This window comes from Carcharhinus amblyrhynchos, chromosome 4, assembly GCF_965287045.1.
Source record: "Carcharhinus amblyrhynchos chromosome 4, sCarAmb.v2.hapA, whole genome shotgun sequence".
Taxonomy (NCBI): Eukaryota; Metazoa; Chordata; class Chondrichthyes; order Carcharhiniformes; family Carcharhinidae; genus Carcharhinus; species Carcharhinus amblyrhynchos.
Genome location: NC_137327.1, coordinates 100,754,299 through 100,776,917, shown reverse-complemented (window position 1 = coordinate 100,776,917; position 22,619 = coordinate 100,754,299). Strand labels below are relative to the sequence as shown.

At 43.9% G+C, this 22,619-nt stretch overlaps 1 protein-coding gene across 1 annotated transcript in view; it reads left to right on the top strand.

The window, feature by feature from the left end:
• The window catches only part of LOC145342459 (amine oxidase [flavin-containing]-like), an 82,333-nt gene that overhangs the window by 12,874 nt on the left and 46,840 nt on the right, over positions 1–22,619 (top strand). The window contains exon 3 of the mRNA XM_080188023.1: positions 5,864–6,001. Within this exon, the coding sequence (XP_080044149.1) occupies positions 5,864–6,001 (138 nt within the window). The remainder of the gene's footprint in view (positions 1–5,863; positions 6,002–22,619) is intronic.

Genomic DNA, 22,619 nt, shown 5'->3' with positions numbered 1-22,619 from the left:
GTGACTCCTGAAGTATTGTGATGTTTTGTACAACGGAACATCACAATTTTTTGCACAGAGACTTATTCCAAATACTCTTGCTGCCCTGTAGTACATGCTGACTCTGAGCCTGTGTTTGAAAGAATTGTAAATGTATGTAATTGAAGCCTGATTCTATACTGCAGTAAAAGGCATCTGTCACAAACACAAAAGAGGGGCCACTTGGTAACTTTGAAAAAAAGTTCCAACTGTCCAAGCTGTTCCGTTGTTTTACCCAGCTTAATATTGTACTTGAAAATCCGTGTACTGTAACAGTTAACACTTTCCTTCAAAAAGGAAAGATTTATTCAATTGCCTGAAACCCCACTCTCATAAGCTCAGGGTGAGAGTGACTACTGTTGACATCAGAGTGCCATTTGACTGTGGTGCCATTTGACTGAGGGCCTGATTTTACCATCATGTTGCGCCTGTTTCCAGGAGCAAAACTTGGTAAAGTTGGGTATGTGGTGCCCGCCTCCGTGCTGATTCCCCCTTTATCAAGGCCTGAAAATGGCCACAATCAGGACCATGCCTGAACAGGTGCAATGGCCATTTAAATACGCTCACCGACACTTCCCCCTTTACCAGTGTGTTCACCCAATCAGATCTGGCGCCAAACAGACATGCTCTACAAAAGTCTGATTTGGGTGGTCCAGTTAGTGAGGAGGTAAGTGCCAAATATCCGACAGCTTTCTGCTTTCTACTGCCACTCTGCCTGTGATCAGTGGGGAGGAAAGGGGGGTCTGCTGCCACTCTGCCTGTGACCAATGGGGGGAAAGGGGGGTCCGCTGCCACTCTGCCTGTGATCAGTGGGGTAAAAGGGGGGTCTGCTGCCACTCTGCCTGTGATCAGTGGGGAGGAAAGGGGGGTCTGCTGCCACTCTGCCTGTGATCAGTGGGGGCAAAGAGGGGTCTGCTGCCACTCTGCCTGTGATCAGTGGGGGCAAAGAGGGGTCTGCTGCCACTCTGCCTGTGATCAGTGGGGAGGGGAAGGGGGGTCTGCTGCCACTCTGCCTGTGACCAATGGGGGGAAAGGGGGGTCTGCTGCCACTCTGCCTGTGATCAGTGGGGGGAAAGGGGGGTCCGCTGCTAATCTGCCTGTGATCAGTGGGGGGTAAAAGGGGGGTCTGCTGCCACTCTGCCTGTGATCAGTGGGGGGAAAGGGGGGTCTGCTGCCACTCTGCCTGTGATCAGTGGGGAGGGGAAGGGGGGTCTGCTGCCACTCTGCCTGTGATCAGTGGGGAGGGGAAGGGGGGTCTGCTGCCACTCTGCCTGTGATCAGTGGGGGGAAAGGGGGGTCCGCTGTCACTCTGCCTGTGATCAGTGGGGAGGGGAAGGGGGGTCTGCTGCCACTCTGCCTGTGATCAGTGGGGGGTAAAAGGGGGGTCTGCTGCCACTCTGCCTGTGATCAGTGGGGGGAAAGGGGGGTCCGCTGCCACTCTGCCTGTGATCAGTGGGGTAAAAGGGGGGTCTGCTGCCACTCTGCCTGTGATCAGTGGGGGAAAAGGGGGGTCCGCTGCTAATCTGCCTGTGATCAGTGGGGTAAAAGGGGGGTCTGCTGCCACTCTGCCTGTGATCAGTGGGGGGAAAGGGGGGTCTGCTGCCACTCTGCCTGTGATCAGTGGGGAGGGGAAGGGGGGTCTGCTGCCACTCTGCCTGTGATCGGTGGGGAGGGGAAGGGGGGTCTGCTGCCACTCTGCCTGTGATCAGTGGGGGGTAAAAGGGGGGTCTGCTGCCACTCTGCCTGTGATCAGTGGGGGGAAAGGGGGGTCCGCTGCCACTCTGCCTGTGATCAGTGGGGGGAAAGGGGGGTCCGCTGCCACTCTGCCTGTGATCAGTGGGGGGAAAGGGGGGTCTGCTGCCACTCTGCCTGTGATCAGTGGGGGGAAAGGGGGGTCCGCTGCCACTCTGCCTGTGATCAGTGGGGGGTAAAAGGGGGGTCTGCTGCCACTCTGCCTGTGATCAGTGGGGGGAAAGGGGGGTCCGCTGCCACTCTGCCTGTGATCGGTGGGGGAAGGAGGGGGAAGGGGATGTGATCAATCTGGGTGGTAGAAGGATGGGGGGATAAGGGAGTCAGTAATGTTGTGGGGGTGGGGCAATGTCTGTGGGGGCCAGGAGGAGGTATTATCTAGCCCGGCAGTGATGTGGCAGGGGAGCCACATTCTATTATTTTTTTCTGCACATGTGCAGTTGGAGCCGCCGATTGGAGGTACAGAATTAAGCCCCGCCCACAGGCTTCTACAGTGCGATTTGGAATTGCTGATATTTTTTCAGGCAGAGTGCGTATGGAGGCAACGGAGAACGGGCCTAAAAGTCGGATCTGAAACACTCCCGGTTTCAAGTCCGCCCAGCACTTAGAATCAAAATGGTAAAATAGGGTCTGGAGTGCGGCATAAAGAAGCCCTAGCAAAATGGAAGTCAGTGGGAATCTAGGGGGAAATGCTCTGCTTGTTACAGTCACATCTAGCACAAACAAAGATGCTTGTGGTTGTTGGAGATCAATCACCTCAGTCCCCATGACTTTGCTGCAGGAGTTCCTCAGGGCAATGTCCTGGGCCCAACCATCTTCAGCTGTTTCATCAATGATTTTCCCTCCATCATAAGGTCAGAAGTGGGAATGTTTGCTGATGATAGCACAATGTCAAACACTATTCATGACTGTTGAAGGAATTCATGCTCAAATGCAGTTTGGACAATACTCATATTTGAACTCATAGGTGGCAAGGAACATTTGTGCCATACAAGGGTTGTGATCCTTGACCAGACCCCCAGGTTTTTGGAGAGATTTGGTTAGGGACCAATGACATTTTGTTTAAAGTCAATTGGCCATGAATTTCACCAAACTCCAATCTCTCTAGCTAGAAGATTCAAGATACTTGCTAAGAGGATAAAGCCCCAAGATTCCAAGGGTTCTGAACAAACAAAAATAAACTTTACTATATAAGATCAAAAAGACACAATAATTTACAATATCTATGTTATGCTCTAGGATTAATGTGAGGTAGATATGAGGCACAGGCAAACTGTTGTTGAACACATCTCACTGCACACTAAATCGCAAATACAACCAAAACATATCCCACAGATTTCTATTTAATCTACCCATGTATCAGTAAACACTCTTGAGTCAAATAATCTCAATAAATCTCTGTATGTCTCATGAAGTACTCCAAACTTTTCACTTTCAAACATCAAGCCTCTGAATTCCTTCAAAACTGCTCCAACTCAAATGTCTTGCTGCTTGCACACCTCCCAGCATTTCAAACTCATTTCCTAAGACTTTGTTCCCCTAGATTTTTGAGTCTGCACGTCAACGTCTACTTATTGGCTCACTTCCTGAACAAGTGCTGGAGTGTAGCAACTAGGGGAATTTCACATAACTTCATTGCAGTGCAAATGTATGCCTTACCTGTGACTAATAAAATAAACTTTAAATTTAATTTTAGTAGCTGGCCAACTTCACTGGGCTGGCACAGCCCCTGAATTTCACCCAGCTCCAATCTACACTCTATACCAAGCTATAAATAGCCCTCAGGGCTTCTTCTGAGTCCCAATCCTTTCTAGTACAGAGCCAGTAACTTCCTGTTATCTTCCCAGCTGCCCCAGGAATTCTCCTGAGCCCTAACTGCACAGAGTTATCAAAAGCCTCCCGGGACTTCTCATTAGCCCCAACAATACAGAGCAGCTAACAGTAACATTTTTGCCACCTAACAGTGGCACATCTTTGCTTTGGACATTTCCCTTGCTGCAAAACAATCACTTCCCCTGCAAACACACAAATAAATGTGAAAGCTCCACCCATCCCCATGATTACAGGTCCTTCCAGGGCTCACTGAGTGCTTTTTAACTGATGGTGGTTCTGACTCCCAAAACAAAACAAATCTGGGCTGTACTTCTATGCAAGCAGTGTCAACACCTCATCTCCAATTCTTCAGCTAAGTAAACATGGCTGCTGTTCTATGATCTTACCTTTCCAGCTGTTAACCACTTAAGGCAACATTGTCCCACATAGTTATTTATTTTTATTGCCAAACAGTGCAAAACACTAAGCACAGTATTTAAAAATACACACATAGAAATCACACCATGTTTCTAAAAGTCATTACATTTTCAGCATTGATAACAAAATCAGGCAAAGCGTTCCAAGTATCAAATGGTTTATGTGAAGAGAAATGGCAAATATCAGGATGTGAACTAAATTCCTGTAGCTTATACTGATGACCATGCAAAGTACTATAATTGTGAGCAAAAAAGATTTCAGGCTTAGAGATAGTAAGGCCATGTATCAATTTATAAACTTCAACTAAATCAGAAATCAGTCTTCTCTAAAGATAAGCATATCCCTTTAAAATAATAGTCTTCAAGTTGTTTCAGATGAACTTATTTCATTTCTACAGTTTAACTAGTTTTCTCAGAACTGAACATTACCTCTTATTTGCTGCTATGAACCGTGAACTAGGTATTTATAACACAAGTGTCAGGCAATGACCATCTCCTACAGGAGAGAATCTAACCATCTCCCTTAACATTCACTGGCATTACCGTCACTGACTCTCCTACTATCAATACCCTGGGGTTGCCCTTGACCAGAAACTGAACTGGATCAGCCACATAAATACTGTGGCTATGAGAGCATATCTGTGGTTAGGAATTCTGCAGTGGATGACACATCTCCTAACACACCAAAGTGTGTCCACATCTCCTAACACACCAAAATGTGTCAACCATTAACAAGACACAAATCAGGAACATGATGGAATACCCACAACTTGCCTGGATGAGTGCAGCTCCAATAACATTCAAGAAGCATGACATTATCTAGGACAAAATAGCTCAGTTGATTGACACCACCTTAAACATTCACTCTCTCCACCACCGACACACAGAGGTAGCAGTGTGTACCATCAATAAGATGGCACTGCGGCAACTCACCAAGGCTTCTTCAATAGCACCTTCCAAACCCACGACTTCTACCACCTAGAAGACAAGGGCAGCAGTTGTATGGGAACATCACACCTATAAGTTCCCCTTCAAGCCATGCACCATCCTGACTTAGAACTATATTGATATTCCTTCACTGTCGCTGGATCAAAATAATGGAACTCCCTTCCTAACAGTCCAAGGTATGCCTACACCACAGGGACTGCAGTGGCTCAAGAAGACAGCCCAGAACCAACTTCTCAAAAGCAATTAGGGATGGGCAATAAATGCTGGCCTAGCCAGTGAAGCTCACATTTCATGAACAAATTTAAATATTCTGTTCTCAATGTTCTAGGACAACTATTATTGTCGTGTGCTCTAGGCATTCTTCCTCTGATTTATTTCTTCCATTTATTATTTCTTTCTATTTACTCTCCCCATTTTAACAAACCTTTCCAAGCTTTCCTTTTCAACCAAATTCTCTTTATTCCCCCTTTCTCCTTCTTAATAAGACAGCACTATATTTTTGCCTCCTCAATGTTAAGTGCTTTGAGATATTTTCCTGGATGGTGATAAACCAGAATGTAAATTATTATTGTTGCGTCCGTAGAGTTGCAGATTGCCGAACTGGCCTCAGTGTCATTGAACTGAAGAAGATTCCTAGCCCCAACCAGTCCCAATTGATTCCAACTGGAAAGCATATATGTATAAATGTCAGACATTGGTAAAATTTGTCCCTTCTGATGCCCACACTGTAAAAGAGCTTGTCAACAAATAGTGCCTAGATTTGCACTTGGAGAAGAGCAACTCAGTATAGCAGAGGAATACTGGCACCCAAACAGGACTTGTTACCATCAGAAGAGCAGACAAGAAATTTTAAAAAGTGCTACAGATAATAATGCTATTGATGTAATTATTTCTCATAGGGGCCAGAGTTCCAGTATGTTGACTTAGGTGGAGCATATGTCGGACCTACTCAAAATCGGATTTTGCGGTTAGCAAAGGAACTGGGGATAAATACGTACCAAGTAAATGAAAAAGAACAACTAATTCACTTTGTGAAGGTAAGATTTTCTACTTCATACTAAATTTGATAAATATGATATTGAAAGTGAGGGAGGTCATTTTGAAGATTGCAGTTGTTTGCATGTTTTTGACACTGATGTTAGTGCACACAGATGATAAGTGTAGTAGATTGTAGACATTTCAATCTTCCAGATTCTGTACCTTCACAGCTTCAGAGCTTTGGGGAATCAAGAGATGAGTTACTCACTGCAGAATTCCCAGCCTTTGACCTGCTCTGGTTTGCTTCACCAAAGTAAGAAGTCTCACAACACCAGGTTAAAGTCCAACCAGTTTATTTGATAGTAATCCCACAAGCTTTCGGAAACAGTGTTCCTTCGTCAGCTGTGTGGAAGGAACCTGATGAACCTTCCACACACCTGACGAAGGAACACCGTTTCCGAAAGCTTATGGGATTACTATCAAATAAACTGGTTGGACTTTAACCTGGTGTTGTGAGACTTCTTACTGTGTTTACCCCAGTCCAACGCCGGCATCTCCACATCATTGCTTCACCAAAGTCATAAAGACAGTAATTGCAGATCCTTTATATACAGATGACTCTACCCAAGCTGCCCACAACATAGCTAATGCATCCAGACTATGGCAAACCTTCTTGAATGCTGCTAAAAACCTTTGTATCCAAATTAGTGTGTTCAAGACTGAGGTCATGTTTCAGCCAACACCAATTACATGTTACGAGGTGTCAGGCATAACCATTGATGGCATCTGCCTTAATGCTTTAGAAATAACCTCATATTTGGGTACTGTGCTGGCTGGAGATGTCACTATATATCCATGTGTCCAGAAAGCAAATTCTGCCTATGGATGACTCCATGACATCCATGACAGTGTCTGGAAGCAGCACGCCATTAAGCTGACAACTATTACTCTGCCATTGGCTATTGTCCTTATCATCCTGCTGGATAAGTTGCAGAATCCTAGGTCTACTATGGATGCCACATCAAATCTTTGGAACGCTTTCACCAATGGGACGTGAGATCCATAATGCAAATACAATGTCAGGACAAAATCACAAGCATGAGGTTCATCATTGTCTGGGCTCAGCAACATGGAGACCACACTTGGACAATTCAACTTAGATAGACAGACCATGTCTCCTTTATGGAGGACTACAGATCCCCAAATAGACCTTCTTGGGGAATTGTATTAGGGCAAACAACATCAGGTTGTATAGGTGGGGAAGAAGAGGAGGAGTAGGGCTAATTATGGACCTTAAAGGAATTTTACACGTGGAGACAAGAGACTCTTTTATTCATTTATGGAATGTGCGCATCACTGGATAGGCCAGCAATCATTGCCCATCCCTAGTTGCCCTTCAGAAGGTGTTGGTGAGCTGCTTTTTTGAGCTTCTGCAGTCCCTGATATACATATAGTGCTGTTAGAGATCGAATTCCAGGATTTTGACCCAGTGATAGTGAAAGAACAGCAATAGATTCTGAAGTCAGGGAGATGAGTGACTTGGAGGGGAAGCTCCAGGTGGCGGTATTCTCAGGCATCTGCTGCTCTTGTTGTTCTGGTTGGTGGTGAGTTTGGAAGATGCTGTCTAAGAAACCTTTGGTGAATTTCTGCAGTGTATTTTGTAGATAGCACACACGGCTGCCACTGTTTGTTGGTGATGAAGGGAGTGAATGTTTGCGGAAGGGGTGGCAATCAAATGGGCTACTTTGTCCTGGATGTTGTTGAGCTTTTTGAATGTTGTTGGAGATGCACTCATCCAGGCAACTGGAGAGTATTCCGTCAACATGGTGGCACTGTGGTTAGACCTGCTGCCTCATAGCGCCAGGGACCCAGGTTCAATTCCAGCCTTGGGTGACTGTGCAGACTTTGCACTTTCTCCCCATGTCTGTGTGGGATTCCTCTGGGCACTCCAGTTTCCTCCCACAGTCCCAAGATGTGTAGATTAGGGGGATTAGAGGGTTTATGAGGATAGGGTGAGGGCCCTGGGTAAGATGCTCTGTCGGAGGGAGGGCAGTGCAGACTCAATGGGCTCAATGGCATGCTTCTGAACTGTAGGAATTCTATGATTCTATGATAACATTTGTGCCATCTAGATGGTGGACAGGCTTTGTGGGATCAGGAGATGAGTTACTCACTGCAGGATTCCTAGCCTTTGACCTGCCTTCATAGCCACAGTATTGATATGGCTAGTTCAGTTCAGTTTCTGGTTAATGGTAACTCTCAAGACGTTGATAATGTGGGATTCAGTGACGGTAATGCCACTGAATGTCAAGGGGCAATGGAAGTGGTTATTACCTGGCACTTAAGTGGCCTGAATATTACTTGCCACTTGTTAGTCCAAGCCTGGATATTATCCAGGTCTTGCTGCGTTTGGAGATGAACAATTTCAGTATCTGAGGAGTTGTGAATGGTGCTGAATATTGGGCAGTCATCTGCAAACAGCCTCCATTTTTGATCTTATGAAGGAAGGAAGGTCATTAATGAAGCAGCTAAAGATGGTTGACCCTAGGGCACTATCCTGAGGAATCCCTGCAGTGATGTTCTGGAGCTGAGATAACTGATCTTTAATCACCACAACCATCTTCCTTTGTGCTAGGTATTGCTCCAACCAGTACAGAGTTTTCCCCCTGATTCCTTTACATTCCGGTTTTGCTCAGGATCCCTAATGCCATGTTTGATTACTTTTTTCTGAGACTGTGACCCCATGTTTTAAATTCCCGAGGCAACGTTATAGCTTTCACCATCCAGTCAGTGATTTGATAGATCACATTTGTTACTTTGGTAGTTCATAGGGGAAAACTTACTTCATTCCAGCCATGTGACTGGGAATGAAGTGAGTAATCTTCTTATCTGAGGTCAGAGAAAGGATTTATAAAATATTGTAAAGTCAATGAAAGTGATTAGGCGAGCAACCTTTGAGATCTGAAGGTTTGACACCACTTCACTGAAGCAGTCTTTGATCAGTGAGCTATTTGTTCAGGATTATCAAATTGCAGCAAAAGTGTGCTTTAGGCTATATTTTAAATTGTGGAAATAGAAGCAAATCATGTTTGTCTCACTGCCTCATTGTGCTACGTGCTGCCATAAGAAGCTAAACATTACTGAATAAGTATCGATTTCCTACACATGTTGGCCGAGCTTTTGATCGTTGAATCAGTAAAATTGTCAGCTCGAATCACCTGTCCTGAGAGAAAATGTTCGCCAGGACTGAATTTCATTTTGCAGGTGCGGGCGTCTCACTGCTGTAGCAGTATCATAGTGATGTGGAGCTGGAGACTTGAACATGAACCATTTATTGATAGTATTTAAATATTTATAGATCCTAGGTTACTCTCAGTACTATTTCTATGAAGGTAGACTGCTTCTAGAGTGTTTTCACTAGCCTGTTCTTCAGTGTATATTACCATGTGACTCCATACATCATACCGTGGATGATGCTATTTTCCAGCCCCCTGTTAATCCTTGCTCTGCTGAACACATTTAGATGACAACGGCAAGCTGACACATATCGCAACAACCCCTTACATTTCAAAAGAAAATTTTAATACAATCTTTATTTTGCTCTCCCTGCTCTGCACCTCAAGTCTCTGACTTAATTCCCTCCACTGATGCAGCATTCTATCAAGCACATGGAAAATGGTTGTGGCTGTTGGAGGACAATTATCTCAACCCCAGATATTGCTTCAGGAGTCCTTCAAGGTTATGTCTTAGTTCCAGCCATATTCAGTTCCATCAGTGATCTTTCCTCCATCATAAGGTCAGAGGTGGGGAGTTTTATTTTTATGTGTCCATGAGATATGGATATCACTGGGTAGATCAGCATTTATTGACCATCCCAAATTTCCCATAGAAGATGGTGTGTGCTGCAGTCCATGTGTTGTAGATACATTCACAGTGCTATTAGGCAGGGCGTTCCAGGATTTTGATCCAGCAACAGTGAAGGAGCAGCAACATAATTCCAAGTCAGGTTGGTGAGTGACTTGGATGGAATCTTCCAGGTGGTAGTGCTCCCAAGTATATGCTGCCTTTGAACCTCTAAGTGGTAGATGTTGTAGTTTTGGAAGATGCTGTCTAAGGAGCTTTGGTGATTTATGGCCATGTACCTTGGATTTGGTACACGCTGTTGCCACAGTGCACCAGTAATGGAGAGAATAAATGTTGAAGGTAGTGAATGGGATGCCTATCAAGCGGGCTGCTTTGTCCAGCATGGTATCAACCATCTTGAATATTGTTGGAGTTGCACTCATCTGGTCACAGAAGAGTATTTCATTACAATACTGACTTGTGCCTTGCAGATGGTGAACAGGCTTTGGGGAGTCAGGAGGTAGGTTACTCTCTGCAGAATTCCAAGCCTCTCACTTGCTCTTTTAGCCACAGTATTTAAATTGGCCAGTCAATTTCATTTTCAATTCAACCGCTAGGATGTTGACAAATAGGAAATGCAGCAATGGTTGTGTTTTTGAATATCAAGGGCAAGTGATTCGATTCTCAGTTGTTGGAGATGGTCATGATGTTCCCCAAAGGTTGGTATTAGGACTCTTGCTTTTATTGATATATAATAATGATCTAGATCTGGCGTGAAGGGGACAACTTCAAAGCTTATGGGTGACACAAAGCTTGGAAGTATTGTAAACTGTGAAGAGGATAGTCTGAACTTCAAAAGAATGTAGACAAGTTGGTGGAGTGGGCAGATAGAAAGCAGATGAAATTTAATGCAGGTAAGTGCGAGATGATGCATTTTGGTGGGAAAAACATGGACAGAATATTAAAATAAGAGGTAAAATTCTTAAGTGGGTGCAGGAGCAGAGAAAACTGATGTTTATGTGCATAAGTTATTGAAGATGGCAGAACAGAGCAGTTAATAAAGCATATAGCATTCTGTGTTTTATTAATAGGGGATAGGGAACAAAAAAAAAAGAAAATACAAAGAAAACTTGCATAGAGTATGTTAACTTACGCAAGACACTAGTTAGACCTCAGCTAGAGCACTGTGTATAGTTCTGGGTATTGCAATATAGGAAAGATGTGAAAACATTGGAGAGAGTGCAGAAGAGGTTTACAAGAATGGTTTTATGGATGAGAAGCTTTAGTTATGAGGATAGATTGGGGCAGTTAGGATTGTTCTCCTGGCAGAGAAGAATTTTAAGAGGAGATTTGCTAGAGATGCTTAAAAATCATGGGGGAGCTGGACTGGGTAAATAGGGAGAAACTGTTTCCTCTCATAAAAGGATAAAGAAAGAGATTTAAAGTGAATTCTGAAAGAAGTAAATGTGATGTGAGAGAAACCATTTTTGGGTTCAGGTTCTGGGATGCACTGTCTGGAATTATGGTGGAGGCAGGTCCAATCGAGGCATTCAAGAGGACATTAGATGATTATTTGAACAGAAACAATGTGCAGCGATATGGGAAAAAAGCAGGGGAATGGTATGAAATCATGATGCTCATTTTATACAATCCCTATAGTACAGAAGGAGGCCATTTGGCCCATCAAGTCTTACCGACCACAATCCCACTCAGGCCTTATTCCTGTAACCCTACACATTCACCCTGTTAATCCCCCTGATGCTAGCGTCAATTTAGCATGGCCAATCAATCTAACCTGCATATCTTTGAACTGTGGGAGTAAACTGGAGCACCCAGGGGAAACCCACACAGACAAGGGGAGAAAGTGAAAACTTCACACAGACAGTGACCCAAGGCTGGAATTGAACCCTGGCGCTGTGAGGCAGCAGTGCTAACCACTGTACCATCGTGCCACCCATTTGGAGAGTTGGAGCAGGCAAAATGCACCAAATGGCCGTCCTCTGCGCCATTGCAATTCTGTGACTCTGTGATCAAGGTAGGCAGTAGATATGATATAAGGGCACCCTAAGAAATGCCTTACAAATCTCTGCATTAGATATCAGGCTGGCCTGTCCAAGTGAAGGCTGCACTTAAATGTGGTTCAGCATGTTCCTGGGACTATCCTCACAAACCTTGCAGCAATCAACTTCATAGATGCAGAGCTTCCCCCAAGCAACAACAATGACAGCACTAACTACCAGTTCTGTGGATGGCCATATGATCCTGCATCAAACTGCTCAGTCACAGGAAAATCCACAGAGAATGATGAAGTCATTTACTACTTGGACATAATAGAGCAAAAGAGGAATCTGCCAAGACAGGACATTTCCTGTAGCAGATTGTGGTAAGAACAATGACTTGGGAGAGTTTGGTTTTTGTCTTCAGCTTAATACCAAGCTGCTTCTAGGCACTGTCATAGAGTCAGCAATATGTAGAACATGCTTTCCGGTTGGATATATAGTAGCATTCCTAGACAACACACTACCTAAAGCAGATTGCAGACATTTGGTGTAGCAGATTGTGAGCATTGCCAAGATGTCCTGGCAATATCCCAGAAATGCATCTCTAACATGCCTCTGTGGAATAACAAAAAAAAGGTGACAGTTTCTTGTTGTGGTGACGCAGCAATCATCTTAAACTGCTCAGTAAGAATTTGAGTGCAGTTGAGAGTGCCCTCTATTGGTCTGAATTGTCTTCAGTAACCTTGTGTTTTATTGCTGGAATGCAAATCATTGACAGTCTTTAACACATTTCACTAAGATAAACCTGATAAAGGGCGCGACAATGGCACTGTGGTTAGCACTGCAGCCTCACAGCACCGGGGACCCAGGTTCAATTCTCCACTTGGCTCACTGTCTGTTTGAAGTTTGCACGTTCTCCATGTATCTGCATGAGTTTCCTTCAGGTGCTCCGGTTTCCTCCCGCAGTCTGAAAGGTGTGCATTGGCGATGCTAAATTCTCCCTCAGTGTACCTGAATAGGAACTGAAGTGTGGTGACTAGGGGATTTTCACAGCAACTTCATTGCAGTGTTAGTGTAAGCCTACTTGTGACACTAATAAATAAACTTTAAAACTCAAAAAATCTTCAGCATAGAATTTCCCATATGGTAGGATCTTCCATATGAGAAATGTTACAACTCAGACTGATAAGAGGCACTCTCAACTGTCAATTAGAATCTTAAGAGGCTGAAGATGATTTTAGTCTTAAGTATGCAGGGCAGCAGATGGTACATAAAGCAAATGGTATGTTGCCCTTCATCGTGAGAGGATTTGAATACAGAACAGGGATGTTTTGCTACAGTTATATAGGGCCTGATTGAGGCCACACCTGGAATATTACATCCAGCTTTGGTCTCCTTATCTGAGGAAGGATGTTCTTGTTATAGAGAAAGTGCAACAAATGTTTACCAGACTGATTCCTTGGATGGCACGACTAACATATGAGGAGAAATTGAGTTGGTTCAGAAAATTTAGGGGGGGATCTCACCAAACACTATAAAATTCTAACAGGACTAAATAGGGTAGATGCAGGAAGGATGTTCCAAATGGCGGGGAGTCCAGAACCATGGTCACAATCTAAGGATACAGGGTTAACCATTTAAGATTGAGATGAGGAGAAATTTCTTCACCCAGAGAGTGGTGGGTCTGTGGAATTCTCTACCACAGAAAGCAGTTGAAGCCAGAATATTGTATGTTTTCAAGAGAGAGTTAGATATTACCAGGATGTTGCCTGGTACTGGGGGAAGGTCTTATGAGGAAAGACTGAGGGATTGAAGGCTGTTTTTGTTAGAGAGAAGAAGGTTAAGAGGTGACTTAATAGAGGCATATGAGATGATCAGTGGATTACATAGGGTGGACAGTGTGAACCTTTTTTCTCGGATGGAGATGGCTAGCACGAGGGGACATAGATTTAAACTGAGCGGTGATAGATATAGGATAGATGTCAGAGGTAAGTTCCTTACTCAGAGACTAGTAAGAGCATGGAATGCCCTGCCTCCAACAGTAGTGGATTTGCCAACATTAAGGGCATTTAATGGTCATTGGATAAACATATGGATGATATTGGAATAGTATAGGTTAGATGGGCTTTAGATTGGTTCTACAGGTTGGCGCAACATCGAGGGCCGAAGGGTCTATAGTGTGCTGTAACGTTCTATGTTGTATGTTCTAGATATAGCTCTTTGGGCTAAAGGGATCAAAGGATATGATGGAAAGCATGATCAGGTTGCTCAGTTGGATGATCAACCATTAATGGCGGAGCAGGCCTTCTCCCACTCCTATTTTCTATGTTTCTATAATTGCCATGTCAACACAGGGCATGAAATGGCATGGTTGGCATGGGATGTGTGTGGTGTTGAGGTATATGAGGGTGAGGGCCAGAGGGATGGTTTATTCTTTTTTAAAAAAGGTTTGGACACAGATCCAGAGTCCCGAGGCAGGCCTTCTGCCCAGCTTACCACCGTACCCTCCTCACTACCCCTGGAGTCATCCACCTGGACTTTGGTGTGGTCCGCCCACATCAACATTTTAATCTCTGGGCAGCCACTTTTAAGGGCTGGATTTTCATCTTAGAGTTGGGTAACAAAAGTTGGAGAAATTCCAGGCTTTGCCTGCCCACTGCAGGAGAAGGTGCCAGGAAGGATAGGGTGTGAGTGTTGAGCCAGCCAACACAGGGAAAAGTTCAGAAGCAGCTTTAGGTGTTGCTGGGTACCAAGGTGAGCTGTTCAAAAGGCCTGCCTTGCTGCTGTGGGCCTTCATTCCATTTAAAATGAAAACAGAAAGGCCTTCCAACCCTCATCCCTCGCATCCTCTCACACGCCCTTACCCCCAACATTACATCCGAGACTTCCTAATCCAAAGACCTCAGTCAGTAATGATAGACCACAACAACTCTTCCACAACCATGCTTAACACCAGTGCTCTGCCAGGCTGTGTCCTCAGCCCCTTACTATTCTCATTAGTCACCTCTGACTGTGTAGCCAAATCCCCCTCCAACCTGATGATCAAGTTTGCTGATGAAACCGCTGTTGTGGGTCGGATCTCAAACAATGATGAGACACAGTACAGGAAGGACATAGAGAATCTGGTGAACTGGGTGCAATGTCAATAGTCTCTCCCGCAATGTCAACAAAACGGAGGAGATTGTCATAAACTTCAGGAAGCGTAGTGGAGGGCATGCCCCTGTCTACATCAATCAGGATGAAGTAGAAGTGGACGAGAGCTTCAAATTTTTATGTGTTCAGATCACCAATAACCTATCTCAGTCCCTCCATGCGGACGCAAAAGTTAAAAAAGCCTACCAACATGTCTACTTTCTCAGGAAAGTAAGGAAATTTGGCATGTCCGTTACAATTCTCACCAACTTCTACAGATGCACCGTAGAAAGCATTCTTTCCGGTTGTATCACAGCTTGGTATGGTTGCTGCTCTGTCGAAGACCACAATAAACTACAAAAGGTCATGAACGAAGCCCAGTCCATCACTCAAACCAGCCTCCCATTCATTGACTTTGTCTACACTTCCCGCTACCTTGGAAAAGCATCCGGCATAATCAAGGACCCCACACACCCCAGACATACCCTTTCCCGCCTTCGTCCATCGGGAAAAAGATACAAAAGTCTGAGGACGTACCTACTGACTCAAGAACAGCTTCCTCCCTGCTGCCATCAGGCTTTTGAATGGACCTACCTCACATTAAGTTGATCTTTCCCTGCATCCTAGCTATGACTGTAACATTACATTCTGCACTCTCTCCCTTCCTTTCCTATATTCAGTACGCTTTGTTTGTATAGCATGCAAGAAACAATACTTTTCACTGCTCACCAATACATATGATAATGATAAATCAAATCAAATCACTCTTCATGCTACTGCTGTCAAGCTATGTGTCCCACTCACCCAATGGCCTCACGCCCCCAATGCCAAGGTATGATCTCCACCCGCCTGTTATGATCCCTCATGCCAAGCTATGCCTCTAAACAATCCCTTGCAAAGTTATAGCATTTCAATGCTCATTCATCAACTATACACTTGATAGAAGTTATGGACATAATTCCATAGTGACAGTAGAGTATGTAAAGAGGAAGCTTTAAAAAAGCATAATTTATTGATATCTTTCCACTTCCTTTAAAAAATCTTCATTTTACTATAGCCCAGTAAAAATGCCAATCATTCAGATGCTTTATAGCATCAATATCAGAAACTGACATGACTCCATGGAATTATAGAGGACTAGGACAGGTCTATCTTCAGATGAAGCCAGCCAGGTCAAGAGTGCAGGTTGGAGCTTTTGACCCAAGCCAGCCTGCACCATCAAAGACTTCCTGAAAATCAGAAACTGAAAGAATGGGGTTAGGAATCAGGCCCTGTCTGTTAAAAGGTTTTCCAGCCATCCCAACTCGGTGCAAATCCAGCCCTCAACATCTGGTTTGCGGAGCCAGGAATTCTCCCAACTCCGAGCATCTGACTCACAGATGAAAATCCACGCTGGAACTTCAAAGAATGGACAAAATGATAATCTTTATGTTAAGTAGTGTCAATGAAAGATTGCTAAAGCCTCAGCAGTTACCAGCCTTTAAATCCAAAAAGGAAATTTTCTTGTATTCTATTTCTGTCTGTTTTTAATTTCCTTTACTTTACAGATAAAATGCTGAGTGTTTTCATCTTTTGATATAAAAGGCAGTGTGCTCCTATCTCTGTTTTCCAAAGAGAAATTGCCCTTTCTGGCTTGATTTTTCTTTTGTTGTCATGGATACACTGTTAAACTAAAGCTCCTGAAGGTAAGCTGTCATCTTCAATACATCTGTTTGTGAATTCTGATATCCAGCAATAACCTTTAGGAGTTATTTGTTGCAGGAGGCGGGGATAATTCCGTCTTTGTCTCTGACAGGATGCTCACTGCCTCTGACAGGATGATCTATTTGAGTAGATACTTGCCTCAGAAAGCATCCCGGTTTGAGTTTATGGCAGTGTACAAGAGATAATCACATAACTCCAAGTGGTCTCATACTTGTAATTTGACATTGGCCAGGATTTTCCCACCCTTCCCTCTGATGGGATACTCCAGTTCCACCGACAGTGCACCCCTGCCACAGATTTCCCGGCAGTGTTGGGGGGGGGGGGGGGGGGGCTGCATTCAATAGGATATCCCATTGACAATGGCAGGACCAGAAGATCCAGCCACCAGCAAACAGTGGGTCATCTCCCGCTGCTGAGCAAGGTGTTTAGGTTTTGTGCTTGCATTGTTGTATGACTGACCAGCTCTTCATGATAGCAGTCTGATGTGGCATGATGATTTGAATCCTACATTATTCAAACTCGTTGCTGTGACTGAACCTTATGATGGTAAAGTTTGTTGTGTGGATGATTCACTGTAGCTGTGTCATCCATTTGTTTACATGCTTATTGTAAATGTTTTGTGCAGTATTTTGAAGGACTGGTCCATGCATCGGTATTTGCTGATCAGAATTAGTGTTGCTTTCTCCCTTCTATCCCCAAGTCGTACAGCTAAGCAAATTCAGTGACAAAGATACCAGAATGTGTTCATGTCTCCTTTACATGCTGTGCTCAGTGCTACTGGCTAGCGTCGTGACTCCTGTTTACTGAATATAGACCTATGTATACAGGGACTCTAAACTTGACCATCAGCATTGGCAGCATAGAATCATAAAACCCCTACAGTACAGAAGGAGGCCATTGGGCCTGCACCAACAACAATCCCACCCAGGCCCTATCCCCCTTACCCCTCATATTTCCCTGCTAATCCCCCTGAAGCTAAGGGATAATTTAACATGGCCAATCAACTTAACCTGTACGCCTTTGGACTGTGGAAGGAAACAAGAGCACCCAGAAGAAATCCACACAGACAATCAGCTGAGGCTGGAATTGAACCTGGATCCCAGGTACTGTGAGCTAGCTGTGCTAACCATTATGGAACCATGCCGCCCCAGAGAGGGGAGGTTACAGGTATTCATTTCAGGGCATTAACTGTGGCCTGTGTGATCTGTTAAAATCTAAATAATACCTTGTGTAAAATATATCAAGTGTTTAAGATGTAGCAGAAAGCATTCATTAATGTAACACATTAAAGTTTCCTGGAGTATTATGCTCCCCTAGAAATGCCCCATCAACTTCATATGTTCCATATGAGGCTATTCTTGAGTTATCAGCTTATTTGTTGGTCAGCCTTTGCCTGTGTTCTGGTTGATGTCACTACTGTTAAACTAACTGAAATCTCCAACAACCTGTGACTGACTGTCTGAACTCTATAAAAAGTCTGTCACTGTGAGACTGACTGACTAAACCCCATTGTAGTGAGGCCCTATAACTATGTGATTAACAGAGTAAGAAGTCTCACAACACCAGGTTTGGGACCCTGTTGAGTGGCTGCTTGAACAGTTCAGAACAATCAGTTACATCTATAATAATGTGACCCTGTCACTCTGTGATTGGTCAATGATCATGTGGCATTAGGGAAAACTTGTTCATATATTTCCTGTGCATGACCGTGAATAAAAAACACAATAGAGAATTCAAACTAGCGTTAAGTGACATGAAGGCCATTCTGTGATGGATAGTTAAGATGGAAAACATGGACAATAGCTAAATTGGGAGTTAAAATTACGGTAGTAAACCCAAGAGTAGATCTTCTTTTGGAGCTGCTATTTTCCTGCTGTGTACTTACAAAGTCTTATGTTGGTATGTTTGCCAAGGAACTGGAGACTTCCTGCTCACTGCTTCCACTGATAAGATGCTGCCACTGATGCCGTGTCATGTCTGGTGACACTTCTGTTGATAACATTGTTAAACTTCTGATAGATTAGCTTCTGTATCCTGTTGCCTTTGGAATGGACTTTAGTTCCTGTTTGAGTGAGAACACGAGCATGGATTTGTTTGACCAGTGTTCCAGTGCTATCAAGGAATCATTTCACAAACAATAAATGTCATCCTTGCATTCTATTCCATTTTGTAATTTGTACAATGAAGCAACAGAAAACAATGTTTATATTTCTAATGTTTCCCCACTTGAGATCTAGGTGGGCAATGAGAATTTTGCCCAGACAGCCTAAACCAGGCCAAGTCTTCTTGGAAATGAATCGAGGGCCAGAAGAGGCCCAGAGAGGCAAGTCGCGTTTCAGAAAACAATTTGGCTTCTTTTTGGGTCAGGAGGAACATGAATATTTTTGTTAATTGCAACAGAAAAGCTGAAGCCTCCGTTGCCCCAGGCTTCCCTCCACCTCGAAACAATTTCCCAAAAAGGGAGGTACAGTGGCATAGTGATCGGCACTGCTGTCTCATAATGCCAGGGACCCAGGTTTGATTCTAGCCTTGGTTGACAGGCTTTGTGGAGTTTGCACACCCTCCCCATATCTGCATGAATGGTTTTCCTCTGGGTGTTCTATTTTCTTCCTGCAGTCCAAAGATGTATAGGTTAGATGAATTGGACTTCGTAAATGTGTGGGGTAATGGGGATAGGGCGGGGGGAGGTGCCTTGGTGTGATGCTCTTTTGGAGAGTCGGTGCAGACCCGATGGGCCTAATGGCCTCTTTCTGCACTGTAGTTATTCTATCGTTCTCACATTTACTGTCGGAGACCATTCAATCAGATCCCTGGAAACAGTCTTTTGCCGCATAAAAATCCCATTCCTAGCCCCTAGCCACCCAAATCTTCCTGATGGGTTTAGGTAAGAGACTTCCTCCGATTTTGTAGTTAAAACCCGAAAGTTGCATGGAGCTGAGGGCTCCCTGTCCACCTTTGTGCTCAATTAGAGTGATCCTGTTTATCTTTAAAATCACTCTACAATGATCAGTTAAGCTGACTACCATTGTAGGAACTCAGGAGATAATTTGTTTTCAATTTATTTAACTTAGCATCAGATAGGATATATGGCATAGAAACAAGCCATTCAGCAGAATGAGTCTCTGCCGGCCTTTTTTCTCCAATTGAGGACCTTCCCATTTTTCCATATTTGAACCTATCGTCATAACGTTTTATTTCCTTTTCCCAAACATGCTTGATTAGCTTTTCCTTAAATGCATCTATGCCATTCACCTCAACCACTCCCTGCAGTAGCAAGCTTCGTTTTCACCACACTTAGGGTATAGAATGTTCTTCTGAATTCCCTGTTGGATTTTATGGTGACAGTTTAATATTGATTTGTTTTGATTTATTATTGTCACATGTATTAGCAGTCAGTGAAAAGTATTGTTTCTTGCGCACAATACAAACAAAGCATACCATTCATAGAAAAGGAAAAGAGAGAGTGCAGGTGTAGCTAGGGTGTAGAGGAAGACCAACTTAATGCAAGGTCACTATTGCCTATATTCTTCTCTAATCTGCTCTGGTTCATTTCCCATTACTGGACACATTAGCAAATCTCCACATGTGGGGCTTTTTATATATTAGGTTATAAAACGTGTATGCAATCCCTTATCCCTCTATGGGACATTTGGCCCTAATCTCTCTATATCCATCTTATCCGTGTAACTATCTAAATGCTTTGTCAATATTGTTCCCACCTCTACTATTACCTCTGGCAGCTTGTTCCAGGCACTCACCACCTTTTGCCCCTCTGGACACTCCCCTCTCACCTTGAACCTATGCCGTCTAGTTTTAGACTCCCCTACTTTTGGGAAAAGATATTGACTATCGAGCCGATCTGTGCTCCTCATCATTTTATAGACCTCTAGAAGATCACCCCTCAGCCTCCTATGCTCCAGAGAAAAAAGTCCTAGTCTATTCAGCCACTCCTTATAATCCAAACCGTCAAGTCCCGGCAGCATCCTAGTAAATCTTTTCTGCATTCTTTCTAGTTTAATAATATCCTTTCTATAAAAGGCTGACCAGAATTGCACATAGTATTCCAAGTGTGGCCTTACCGATGTCTTGTACAACTTCAATAAGACATCCCAACCCTTGTATTCAATGTTCTGACTGATGAAACCAAGCATACTGAATGCCTTCTTCACTACTCTGTCCACCTGTGTCTCCACTTCCAAGGAGCTATGAACATGTTTCCCTAGATCTGTTTGTTCTGTTCTCCTAATCACTTCATGTCCTCTCTTATCATGCACTTCTCTGCTATATAAGTACTTATCATATGCTTATTCCTAATCACCTTATTCCTTAAGGTCTTTATTCATCCATGGAGTACCACTAGTGTTAAGCTTGCTTTTTTCCCTTTTTGGCTGAATATATTTTCCTTGCACTCTGTTGAACAATGTTTTAAATGTTTTTCATTATTGTTTACCAATATTGTTCCCCAAGTTCTGCTCTCAGCTCCTCAAAGTCAGCTTTTCTACAATCTAGTAACCTAGTTTTTATCTTGCTCATATCCTTCTCTTGCATGATCATAAAGCATATTGTATTATATTATGGTCACTATTGCCTATATTCTTCTCTTATCTGCTCTGGTTCATTTCCCATTAGTGGACCCAATAGCAAATCTCCACATGTGGGCTTTTTATATATTAGGTTATAAAACCTGTATGCAATCCCTTATCCCCGTTACTTAACTGAGACTGATACCTTAACTGATAACTTAGGCTGATACTGGAGTTGAGGGGGTTGAGCTATGAGGAGAGGCTGAATAAACTGGGCTTGTACTCGTTAGAGTTTAGAAGAATGAGGGGAGATCTCATTGAGACGTATAAGATGATGAATGGGATGGATAGGATAGAGGTGGAGAGACTCTTCCCGCTCAAAAAAGACAGTAGGACTAGGGGGCACAGCCTCAAGATAAAGGGGAGGTGGTTTAGAACGGGGTTGAGGAGGAACTTCTTCACTCAAAGGGTGGTGAATCTCTGGAATTCTCTGCCTGTTGAAGTGGTGGAAGCTGCCTCGCTAAATATTTTTAAGACGCGGGTTGATGGGTTTTTGATAAGAGAGGGAATTAAGGGTTATGGGGAGAGGGTGGGAAAGTGGAACTGAGCAGCGACAGATCAGCCATGATCTTATTGAATGGCGGGGCAGGCTCGAAGGGCTAGATGGCCTACTCCTGCTCCTATTTCTTATGTTCTTATGTTCTTATAACTCTTCTGTTCAGTTAATATCAAGGTTGTTGAAATCCCCTAGGGAAATGCTGTCATCCTGAGAGTCATTCATGCTCCAAAAAGCCAGATTCCCTCAGTATGCTACTTCAATAATCCTAGAAATCTCTTGGAAGACAGATTGCTGGACTACTACTGAGATCACCTAAAAGCCTCTGAGCATTGCAATTCTCAGCCACAATGACAGAAACCTGAGCTTTCGTCGCAACATTGAAATGTTGGGCATCTTCTTGTTGAACTGCAGAGGAAGCGCAGACAGCAACCACCAGATCCTTTATCATGACTAAGTCCACAAGTGTTGTTGTGGAGGTGGTCATCACTTCTACACTATGAAGAATTGCTCCAAGGTCTGTGTGATTCTCTTTACTATGTTGGAGCTGAGCTACTCTTAATGATAAAGGACTATTTGGCATGTCTATTGATGCATCATGCATACCCATCTTTGTTCTTCAGTATACCAAACTATCAAAGTTCTCATCTGTGTTCCCCGCAACAGAGTTCATCTGCAACTTTATTCTGCAGGCAGCCCTGGCCTGGCTTCAGCCCATTTGCATTTGCGTCCAGATCCGAACTCTGTAATACACTTGACGTTATCTTTGGAGTGTATTCCTTGAGCGCCTCCAGGCCTGTTGTGGAAACATGTCATTATCTCCTCCTGGTGACATCCTGGACTTGGGCCTCCTGCCCTGTCTCGAAGACCCTGGGAGCTCTCGTTCTTGCCTGTTGCTCTATTTGGTGTTCTTTTCACA